At 34.8% G+C, this 12,501-nt stretch overlaps 1 protein-coding gene across 1 annotated transcript; it reads left to right on the top strand.

Moving 5' to 3' along the window:
* Window positions 1-1,188: 1,188 nt before the first annotated feature.
* Window positions 1,189-12,269, top strand: LOC140045384 (uncharacterized). Its single transcript, XM_072090251.1, has 5 exons — window positions 1,189-1,318; window positions 1,565-1,608; window positions 8,169-8,234; window positions 9,194-9,239; window positions 9,644-12,269. The coding sequence occupies exons 1-5, from the start codon at window positions 1,256-1,258 to the stop codon at window positions 10,445-10,447; spliced, it is 1,023 nt and encodes a 340-aa protein (XP_071946352.1). The 5' UTR covers window positions 1,189-1,255; the 3' UTR covers window positions 10,448-12,269.
* The last annotated feature ends 232 nt before the right edge of the window (window positions 12,270-12,501 follow it).

The following is a 12,501-nucleotide window of genomic DNA, read 5'->3' as shown; positions in this document are numbered from 1 at the left end:
ATCGGCGGCCTGAACAACCGCGTTAATTGAAAACCATTATGACTTTCTTGTTGGTTATGGTTTGCTGTTTATACAATCAAAAGAATATTGGGGAAGTCCCTGCATTTCATATGTAGGTTAATTTTCTATTATAGATATCGGCCTACACAGTGGTTTTCGTATTTATATATAGATGCTCTAAAAGGGGAATTATTATCTAAATGTTCTAAATTTATTGCCAAAAATATATTATAATTATTACAAATAATTATTAATGGTTTTAAAATATACGGAAGTATTGAAAAAATATTCATTAAGTTGCATTGAACTTTTTCCCTTCGGTTTTTTGACCAAAATGTATTAATGTTTGACAATAAAGGAAATACGTCATTTAAAAATTTCAAATATAGCCCTACCTAAAACAATCCTGTTTCATTACTTGTTGCTTCGATGATCAAATTGTGATACCACTAGAGCAATACGGACGTTTACAACGTATTACGCAATTGACAGAAATTTGAAAATAAAGGCATGCAATATCTACTTGGAGCGCGCTTGAATTTTCAATGCAGTACCAGCAGGCAATGTTATGACCAAGCCTTGTAAGTAAGTGTTAGATCTGCAGTGTTCCGTAGTCAATGGGCATGGGGCGATTTTATTGATCTATTTATAATATTCAGTAGGCCTACCAATTTCCGGAACTGAAATTTATCCAAACATAAATTCTTATTTTACGGATATGATTTTATGAAACATTGATTATCACCAAAATAGGAAAAAAACATACATTTCGATATAATCATGAGCATATTGATCCGGTCCGGTGTATTAGGTTATCTTCATAAATTAAAATAAATTTGGGGAAACCCGGCATTATGAATTTATTAACAATAGCTACTGGTTCACCAATGTATTCATAATAGAATAGGCCGACTATGTGTAGGCCCTATACAAAATGTAAACATGCTCTTAATTTTTATTTCGACGATAGATAATATTGAACAGAACTGTGATCTATCTGTTTGAACGTTGTGTACAATTTTCGTGTTACGTGTGGGCTTGTCTTCTGCCGCGCCCAATCATACAGCGTCCAATCGACCAGAAAATCTATTGTGAAAACCATAAAATAGTGTAGCGCCAACATCGGAATTTTTGTTTCTAGTTTCATTTCAATGCGATTGATCGATTTCCTGCCATCGTCTGCCTAGCGTGAAGCCGTAAACAGCTATCGTCTGCTACTACTGCCTCAGTCAGCCTACTATATTGTTGGTTGATTATGGAAGACATGGGAGAGAATGTTTTCGCCGCCGAGAGACTATTAAAACGACGTATTCGAAAGGTAAGTTATTTTGTGGCAATTTTCAATATCTCATCACATTTAATCATTACACGTTAAGCTTCACTCAGTCTGTCACGGATACGTATACAAATACAATACGCCGGGGCATGTCTAAATTGACTGTATTTAGTTAATTCGCTCCTTCAACTTATCTAGGTCTATCAGATAACGTGCACGTTAATTCGCATGCTCCTTCAACTTATCTAGGTCTATCAGATAACGTGCACGTTAATCTTGTTTTTCTAGGGAAAGGTGGAATATCTTGTGAAATGGAGAGGTTGGTCTTTAAGGTCGGTATACAAACCATCTCACTATTATATTCGTGTGCATATAGACTTTGTTTGTTAATAATAGTTATAATAAATATCGCCCCCCCCCCCCCCCCCCCACAACAAACAACATTAGGCCTATGTGGTTTGAAAATTTATTGGAGATTTTCATAGGCATGTTTACATTTCATTTCTTATACACTTTATATTGAACAACAAATTGCAATAATGAAATGAAGTTATGAGTTTTAAAATCGTGGTTTTCCCGGATTTCACAATCAGGTAAAAAAGAATCTGTTTTACATATTCTAACGTTTAATAAAGTTTATAGTCATCCCAACCACTATTGCCCCTTTTAGTTGAAAGAACGGAATGCTAAACGTAAAATCTGAATCGATGAGGAGGGGCACTGACAGAAGGTGATTGCAGGCTACCATTTTTCAATTGACCTACGCATTTTTTAAACATTATCGCGGCCGAGCATTACGATGTGTTTCATACTTTAAGCCTAACAGTTTCGTTTCATACATCATTATTCAAATAATTAATTTTGCGTTCTTTTGATCATTATTTTGTTCCTTCAATCGACAAGTTCGTTAAAATCCAAGGGACATGGAATGCTTTACGCACAGGTTATGTACGCACCTGGGACACCCACCTGAATTATGTAACAACATTTAATAGAAAACGTATTTGTTACATGTTTATACTAAGTTTTGAATATAATTGTCAAACATGATCAAGATGACAGGATCTTGTAACTATTCTGGTTTGGTAATTTAGATTTCCAAGTAAAGAGTGACATTTACTCCCTAACGGCAGTCAAATGCCATAATACGATTATAGGTTAACAATAAGGACACGTTATACTCTGTGTTCTCACCAGGATAAAGGGAAGTGCGAATTGGTGAGTATCTAACGAAATACGAAATCAATAGTGAAACGTATATAAGTTGTTCAAATTCTGTATAGAAATACATAAAATTTGCCAAAAATTAGAAAGAAAATATAATTATTCGATAAATTATAATATTTATACTGTAAACTAAAATGTTAAAGGAATAAATGGCCCCCAATATTTTGTATAGTTTATGGTTTCTCTCATGGTGCCCGTATTTTTTCATTATTATGATCGCCCCAAATTATTATTTTGGGTGTGGTTTGCTATTGTGAAACTGATCCGTCTGTCGCTTCCGACTTAGCAGCCAAGCCCAAACCAGGCAATGACCGGTTTACAACCATCGCCTTGCTGACGAAAAATGTCAGCAAAAAATACTCTTTTGTATATTTTGATTAAGACAATGTAAAACAATGTAATGTAAAATGTAACAATGTAAAACAGATACACTGTTATCCGATTGTTTTATCCTGTATGAATATATTATTTATTATTATTATTAGTAGTAGTAGGCCACTAGTAGTACTTTGAAAGTAGATTCCAAGAACCATCCGTGTGTATTAAAAGCTTTACGGTTAATAGAACAAAGCAGAAATTGCACATGTAATATATTATTATTATTATCCGGTTAATATGCTCAATAACTCCGTTAAAGTCTAAAGCACTTTAGTTTCGTGATTTGTAATGTGCGCGATGATGAAAGTAACACTTTAATGATTGTTCATGAAGAAGTTTTCGGGCTTTTAAAAAAAACTTGATAAAATTTTGAATATATAGACTTGTAAGTATAGGCATAAAACAATGTCCAGTATTTCCCTTTGTTTAAAAAATAAAAACGCACGTAAATGTACGTTATCATCTTATTTGAAGCTTGGTTCCCGTTGAAGCAACGCCCTAACAATTTTACCAATCATGACGGGATAGTTCATCCACACTGTCTTGCTTGTGATTGGTCAACTCACTTGCGCAGTGCCTACGTCGCGAGTAGACACTGCGCAATGCAACGCGTCGTTGCGTCCAATTGGGAACAGTAGCCTATTTAAGTAAATAATAGTTAACCACATAAATATACAATTGTATGTTTCTATCGAATAAAGAATCTAATGAATCGGGAAATGAGTTTTCAAAACAAAGAGAATCATTTCCGGGTGGTAACGACATTAGTATCGCGGACTGTGTGTTAAGGCCGGACCGACTGTGTACTTTATCGGTATACCGGTAGTCTATCTTGTTCTATGTTGTAATTGCTAAGATTAGTCTAATTAGTGTGTGTATATGAAGATTACCCTTATCGGATGTCGTGGATTGTTGTTAAAAGAAACGCCATTCATAATAATATCGATAACTTAGTATAGCTAATTCTCATTTCTGTCGGTGTAACATGGAGGATGAATTAATGGTTTAGTAAAACAGGATGAATATTCGTTAGCATGAATGGAATGTTAAAACGTAAGAATTAGGCCGTGCACAGCAATTTCTTCTGTTGCAAAATGAATCTGTAAATCATATGCTATTCGATGAACGATTTTATATACTTAACCGTTGTTCTGTATATTTTATGTGTTTGTATTTATATGTTTTTTTCGGGGGCCCTCAATTATCAATTCCTTCACTGGAACTGGATAGGCCACCCTAATTAAAGATGGTAACAAATACCTAACTATAGGGTTCCCACTTTGGAACGCTACGCAAGTGCGTAAAAGCAACGCAAGTAATTTGACCAATCACGACGCGATGGGTCATCAGAATTGTGATTGGTCAGAATTGCGCCTACGTTGTTGTGTCCAAGAGTGCATGAAGCAACAACAACAATTCATCATTACAAAGATGAATTCAAAGATCGGAACATATCCGCCGCCGATATGATTTGAACCTTGGATCATACATCCTGTAGTTCACATCAGTTTGACAATAGTCATTATGGACATCTGGATTAAACGAATCCACTAAATGTGTTTGTTCTTATAACAAATTTATTATTTTAATCAACCCCTCGACGCTTTTCGATTGTTTTTTTTTACCAAGTTTTAAAAATCCGGTTTCTCTGTGCGTATTATTTAAAACCTGTATAGAATTCTGAATCTTTATTAATTAGCCTAGGTCGTTTACATAACTTTTGTTTTCTGAAAAACTAAAAAAGAGTACCGCAGGCCTTTAAAATAAGTCCGTACTTAACAATCATATCTAATATCTAAGCATGTTAAGGTAATTATTATACTCAAGTAATGTAGGTCTAAGTTTAAAGCATTAATTATCCATTATTAATGAAGTAGAAAATTAAAGAAACGTTACGTGAATAAATAGAACATGTGACGTCATAACACATTGCGCATGGTACCATAATAAGAGAATTTCTCTTAGGTCATCATCGCCACATTACGCGTGTAGATTTTGACCATAACCGGTGACACCTTATCCGATTCCAATAAAAACTGAAACACGTATAGGCCTACAGTTGTGGCAAATACCATATGCTAAATGAATGTCACCATTCTGGAGCCTTCCTTTAAACGCAGTCGTCACATGCTTGTATGACTTATGAATATACTTAAGAGTTGTAGATGATGCCGCTTGTCTGCTGTGAGTATTACAAATGTTAAGATGGATTATACCCGTTTCTTTTACTGTTTTGAAATAAAATCCTCAATTCTTGTAAGTTCCAATAAAAAGAGGTTTCCAATGTTTTGCCATTAGTCCATGGTTTTATCTTTTGCTGAATTTTCAATAAATACATTTATAAATGAAACAGTATTAAATTTAAATTTCTTAAGTATACTTTAAACCAACTTCAGCTTCAGCAACTCAATTCGAGTTTAGGAACAAATATCAGTAAATGGTCACAAAATAATTTACACGCCTTAATAAAATGACTGGAAAAAATGACTGAATTACAAGTTGAAGTAGCTACTTCCTGGTTGCTGCACTTTTAACTTTGTTAAAGCACAAAAGAGCAAGAATTATCTGAAATTCCCAACAATAATTATGTAATTTCAAAAGCTAAAAACCGTCAGGAGATCTTTTATTGTAGGCCCATAAGTAAATTTATTAAAACATTCCTAAAAAGTTGATTTTCAAAGTTGGAACTCATCCTTTAATTAATACCGTATTACATAAGTTTAAATCTGTATGGATATAGGGCAATACAAAAAACTGTAACTTATTATTCTCATCATTTCCTTATTGTTTTATGTTATGTTATGTGATGGTGTTCATTATCACTGTTTTTAGAATGATAAATACACCGTTGTACCGTGTACGGATACTGCGTTGGTTATAAGACTTCTAGGATTAAATTAATCATTTAGTTACAGAAATGATTAAATTAGCCAAGTCATATTGTATAATATTTTATAATAGGAAATTATTTCTCGTGATCACTATATTTAATATAATACGATGATGACGTCACTGTTCAAAATGATCGTGTGGTCATCACTGCTATATCATGTCGCCTTTAGATACTTAATTGATAGAGAAGACTGACTATCTCACTTAGATATGATTGCAAGTATGCATTAACGTAGCATTTAAAGTAATTTATTTTATTGATTGTTGAGGAAGAACGGCAGTAATTGAGGCAGAATGAAATATCGCAAAAGTCTATTACCAGCAGCGTAAGCGCATGCGTAAGACGTGTATAAGTTGAAAAGCTTATTAATGTATTTCTAATGTTCATTAGAGAGTGTACTGGGATAATGATGTCACATGATTCTGATCCTGACACCGGCTTTAGTGAATATTTTGTAAGCGACGGGAAGATTGATTGCTCGCTATTTGATTTTTGTCATGGCAAATAAATTGGAATTTTGTCGAAAATTTCCATTAAAAATATTTTTTTTAAACTAGGTCTAAATGGGGAAAAGATCATCGATTAATCGAAGTTCCCTTTTGATTTACCAGAAGGAAGAACTTAATCCAGCTAAGCCTCATTTAGATAGATTATCGCTTGAGTTGTTTAGACCTTATTAATCGAGAGAGGCTCTGTAAACTATTGTGAATGGGTGTTTTCATTAGACCAAATAAAAACGAATTAAATTTTTTCAAAAGATATTATTAACAAATACTAATAGCCGTAAGCCTACGAATCATCATTATTAATACAAGTAAATTATTGTCATTACGGTACGTCATGACTTCGGACGCGTCAGCGTGATCGTCGTCTATGTTTCGACAGTAGCAAATTAATTGCTGGTTATTAATTTTTCTTCACAACTTTAGTCTTGTGTAAAATGTAAATAAATAAAACATAATTTGGAACAACTGTATGGTTGATAAACCAAAAGTGATGTATTACTAGTTTGACGGAAATATTAATATGCAAATAAATATTGTGACTGTGGTGATGTTAACATGACTGTTAAACAATAGGCCATTGTTAAGTGTGTGCGGTAAACGTTGATGGAATCGATCGTCGATATTCTTCATTGACATTTGTAGTTGAGTTCTAGATACCACATTCTATACATCATAAATGTATAATAATGACAACAACATTAGGGTGTAAATGTACCGTATAGAGCCTAGAATTAGTATCAGACCTGTCCAAAAGTCCAAAGCCATTGCACCTCGTTTCCGTAATGTAATAATTTAACAATTTAAGCTTGAGAAAATATAGTGCTAATGACGTAGATATCGATATGTAAGAACTTTGTTTTTCTACATAATATTGTACAGTACCGTCTATTATTTGCAAACGGATCCTATAATAATGTTTCATTATTTACGCGCGCGTAATCGCGGTCTCTACTGTTAATGTGGTTTTCTTTTAATAAACTGATTTTTAATACATCGTTTGGAATTGAGCCAATAGTGAACTAGTATATTAATTAGATGATTGGTTTTACACATAATAAATTACACGTAATTGGGACTTGTAGCAAAACATTTAGATTAACAAAGCTAAAATTTGAGAGGCAATTAATTATTGGCTGAGATGGCCATAGAATTCAGTTTATTTGTAGGTTGCGTAATTTGCTACCTTCGTTGTTGTTTCGTTATTTCAAACTAGAAGGTAGGAACAGGCGGAAAGCCTCTCGACAGACAGACTGTCCGTCGAGGCGTCTCCGGTACAAACGAAAGTTGTTTGCAGACATAGATAGGTCCCCTAGACCTTTAATAAACTAAAGTATGCTAGTTTTCAAAGGATAACTATGAAATGTTGTTCTCAACATCAGCTGTCGAAAAAAAGACATGTTTAAATAAATCAATTCTAACTAATATGAGTAAGTAATTAGATTCTATGTAGGCATTATCAGATGCTGTTTAGTAGTATTAATATTGGCATAACAACTTTAGTGTCTTTATATACACAGATACATTCAAAATTACATAACAGGGCCGTAGCCAGCATTAGGCAGACGAGGCGCTGGCCTCGTCTGAAATTTTTCAATTTTCACCACCCACCCCAATTCCACTGCACAGATAGTCATATTTTATATAAATAAGTATATTTAAAGCATCTTTGCCTCGTCTGGTTTAACCTTTCGCCACGATCTTGCCTAACATACACTGATACAAAAGGCACTTACACACCTATACACATGTCTTGTGGGGCGGGGTCACGGTAAGGTTTTATAACTCGCATATCCCATAGAAACTGCCCCGCTGACTAGAAAACCTCGAGTACATTTTCTAGACTGAATATACTCATTTAAAAATGACATTGTTTTTGTTTTTCCATTAGGCACAACACGTGGGAACCAGAAGGCAATATTTTGGACGCTCGACTGTTTGAGCGTTATGAACAAAGGTATATTTGCAACGAACAAGGTTTCCTTACGAGAAGTTAGGCCTACTATTATTATTATGCATTTTGAGAACACAGATTTGTTTATATCGAGTTGATATCAATGATAATAGAATATATTATAAACTGATAAAAGACACCGTTGGCGAATTAGAAACTTATGACATACTATATCCTCCCTAATTAACAGCAAAGTATATTATAAAAAGGATAAAGATAAAGAAATGTTTGGCTGCATGCACTGACTGTAATATGTTATAAGGCCGTTTTCACACTCGCGTATCTGCTCACGGCTAGGAAGAATAACATAAACGGGATAGAGGGAACAAAACCGTTAACTACCAATGTTCCGACCACGGACACATTTGCAGATACTCAAAGCAAAGCAACGATACGGTTCACTTTTTCTTTTGTAGGTGGCCTGTGTTCACACTAAGCGCAGCCTTATCGCATATTATTTCATTTTGATTTAGTGCTTGCCAATCCATTAAACAACACAGTTACGCATCTGCTGTTCTAACTTTCGTTCAGTTTAAAACATATTGTGATGGACGCACGACGTTGATTACATTACATTTTTGTGTATTTCCTGTTACAGTAAATTCAATGAAAATGCCACTATTGTGCAAACAAAGGCATATAACCATAGTATAACATTGCTATTTTTCCAAATTTTCTTTGTGCATCCGGGCCTATAATTGACCTAGCTTGAGTCACTGCTGCCCACGTACTCCATGGTTTAATATCGTTGGCCTAATACATTAAACCCGGTTTCTGCCGGGATATTATTATCGAACAAGAGCCGAGTACTGCAAAGGGCAAGAAGCAAATCGAGGCATGCAATGCACGCAGGCCATGCGAATCATGAAAGTCTAAGCCATCAACTTACGTGACGTCTCTGTGTTAATATATCGAAATCGCTCACTATAGATTTTGTAACTTATTTTTATTCTTTTCCACAGATTGAAAGTTACGAAAGAAGCAGAAAGTCTAATCATGAAACCGAAGGTGGGTATGCAAAGTAATTCCAACGCTTCACGTCACATACCTGTACGGTAGTACGGTACTGCACTGTTCCCTGGGTATTGTTGCCTCTTGTGAGAAAGAACTGTTCTTGTGAAAAAGACTTTTTTATAATGTAGTAGCCGCAAGATTGTAGTAATCTAGATTTTATGATCTGAAGAAGTTAACATTTTTTACTTATTTTATTCCAACGTTAGGTCATAACCTTTTCTGAAATATAGATTATGTTTATGATTAATTTGTAAGCTCCCGCTGATCCCTATACTCAGCTCATAGCAAAACATTTAATTAGTCATTCCTAGCTCCTCATTATGACCATCAATGTTGCGGAAACGCCTGAAATGTTCGACTAACTTTGACGCACTGTTTTAATTTTCTCTTTTTTTCAGGGGAAACGAAAGGGATTAGTATTTCCTTATCACAAACACCAAACAGATGCAAAGACTAACATCGATAAAGATGTTGAGAATGATGCCACACAAGGTGACGTCATAGCGGACATAACCACTGAACATAAATCATGCAAAAATGCAGATGATAATTGTAGCCCTACGGAGAAAATTGGAAAATATTGCACATTGGATTTGGTTAAATGTGCGTCCCGGGTAAAAGAATCACGTTTAGGCCAAGATGGAAGTGTAGGCCTTGCGACCAAGACATTATCAAATGTTAGTAGTAGCCCTACACCTAAAAATATGTATTCAGGCATGACGACCTGCAAGCGAAAATCCGGAAAACCACCATCCGTATCACCAAAGGAAGCTTACGTTGTAAATATGAATTTCTGGAAAGGTTTAAACAGATACAGCACGTATTCAAAAACATCGTACAATTCAACCAATCACAAAAATAAATTCCGGTCACATGGTGATCTGGCCGCGTATCCTCCTACTTCATGGAATTATTCGAACGTAGGCTCTGCGCAGTCGTTACGCAGCGCTGATATTCATCCTAAAAGAAAGGCTTCTCTTCCACTACAAGACGAACCTCTAGACCTTAGTATTAAGAAGCCTAGATTATTTGACCCTACATCAAATGATGCAGCAAGTAGACAACATGTTGTTACTTCATCGCACTCAATGGTAGCACCACAGACAAACATTTCAGCTGACGATTCTACAGCATTCATCAATATTATGGATTATACATATACACTCAACAATAACTTAATACGAAAACATTCTGAAACATAAGAAAAGCTATAATTATTAGTACTTATTTCAAATCTGTCGATTCATCAGCGCGACGACGAATCGGTGTGCCTTCCCGATTGCATTGGAGACGCGGCCCACGCAATGTGTAGAGCGAGTGAGCGCGGTAGCAATGCTGCTACGGGAAACCCAGGCCGCGGCCCACGCAATGTGTAGAGCGAGTGAGCGCGGTAGCAATGCTACGGGAAACCCAGGCATTGTGTATATATTTCGTTTTTGTATTGAAATTTCCACGTTTATCAAGCAAGATGACTTCTCCATAACACAATTGTTATTTAATATTTTGTGTTTCTCGTATCGTGGACGCAGCAGGATCAGTTGTCTCATTGCCAGTTTGTACCATGGAGAAACTCAGTTTTTATCAACTACCTACTAAACATTGACACTAACCTTCTGACGAAATCATGATATTGTTTCCGTACTGCGACTCGATGAAGGTTATTTTTACCGATTGTTAGATTAATTAACTGTGAATAGCAAATGTCATTCAGTATTTTACTCAGGAGTTAAAATTACAATATTGTTGGGAAAATCACCCACTTTAAATTTATACTCAACAAACAAACTTTATATATATCCTATAATTTTTTTTTCAAAGGAATTCTTTTGTAGGGAAAAATTAATTAATCTTAATCGAACTAACGAAAACATTGTATGCCTATCTGTTTAAAACAGGCGCTAGGATCGTTACATTTCATCATAATTATAATATTTTGTTGAAGACAACTTGGAATTATAAATACGGTAACCGCCACCCGGATTCATCTGCACCACAACATTTAAAATTAGAACATAAATGTTATGAGCAATTTTGTTCTTTTCTACCAGTTGATTCCAGAAACAGGAAGCCCACTAATCCAAAGGTCAATGCAATCAATGTTCTGGATAACAATCTGATCAAATTGGATCTTTTTTTGATGGAGACTAACGGAAACGATAGATAGCTGGATTACGCATGGATATACTTATTAGCATTGCTTAACAGTAACACGTGTTCTGAAATGGGCCTATTACTATTATTTCTGAAATAGACAGTTATGTGGAAAAAGATATTTGTATAATAAAATCTTACATTTTGTTTACTTATGTAGTCTAGTATAATCTGGATGTAAATTTCATTTAATCGCTATTTTGGCAGCGCTTTTCAATTATAAAAATATTATTAAATTGCAAATGGATAGCATCTTTTATTTATTTTTGTTAAATGTTTGTTGTATAAATTTTTATCGTTTTAAACGACGGATAGAGCACATCCAGTCCCAGCATTAACTTCAACAGAATCATCTAGCGTCGGGTTCGACGTTAGATGGATACGGAAGTTGCTATAGTTTTGGAGAAAATGGGCCTTCTAAATGGTTTGCCCGAACCAAACCAACAGCAGCCCACGGCCCTAGAACACTACACTGTAATACATAGACCACACATCTTTCACGTTCAATACAATCTATATTCTACGCCTCATTTCCGTATTGTTACAGAATTTTACTTGGGAGTTCGACGCATAAGTGTCATTTCCTGTTTTGTTTACATTATGCACAAACTATAATTATTATAAGTAGAAACGCACTGTTTGATTTGGTCACGTAGTACTTGCAGTAGGCCTATCAGCTTACTCACGTGCTACCAGAAAACCCAAAATGGAGTTCCCCGGGGGTTAGGACGCGTACGGTGCTGGAGTGTTACGAAGATCGGCTATTCGCACAGAAAGATAGCACAAGATTATTATTTATTTGTCACCAAACTTACTCATCTTTTCCACCACTACGCAAACATTTTAGACTTACAAAAATACACAATTCAATTCTTTATTGACTCTCACCGTACGTTAATGCAGTTTGTCATATAACACAAAACAAACACAGAACAAAAACAAAATATAAATGTTTGCACACAAAATATAAATATTAAAAAAATGTTATCTATATAAATTGATATGAATAGCCTAAATAACCAAAATTATAGTCAAATATAAATGTAATGTTTGAAATTCAGAAATATAGATACAAAACACTACAGCATGATGATATATTTGAAGA

Source organism: Antedon mediterranea, chromosome 1 (genome assembly GCF_964355755.1).
Source record: "Antedon mediterranea chromosome 1, ecAntMedi1.1, whole genome shotgun sequence".
NCBI classification, from domain to species: domain Eukaryota; kingdom Metazoa; phylum Echinodermata; class Crinoidea; order Comatulida; family Antedonidae; genus Antedon; species Antedon mediterranea.
Note: the sequence above shows the minus strand (reverse complement) of the source record. Positions and strands in the feature narration are given on the sequence as shown.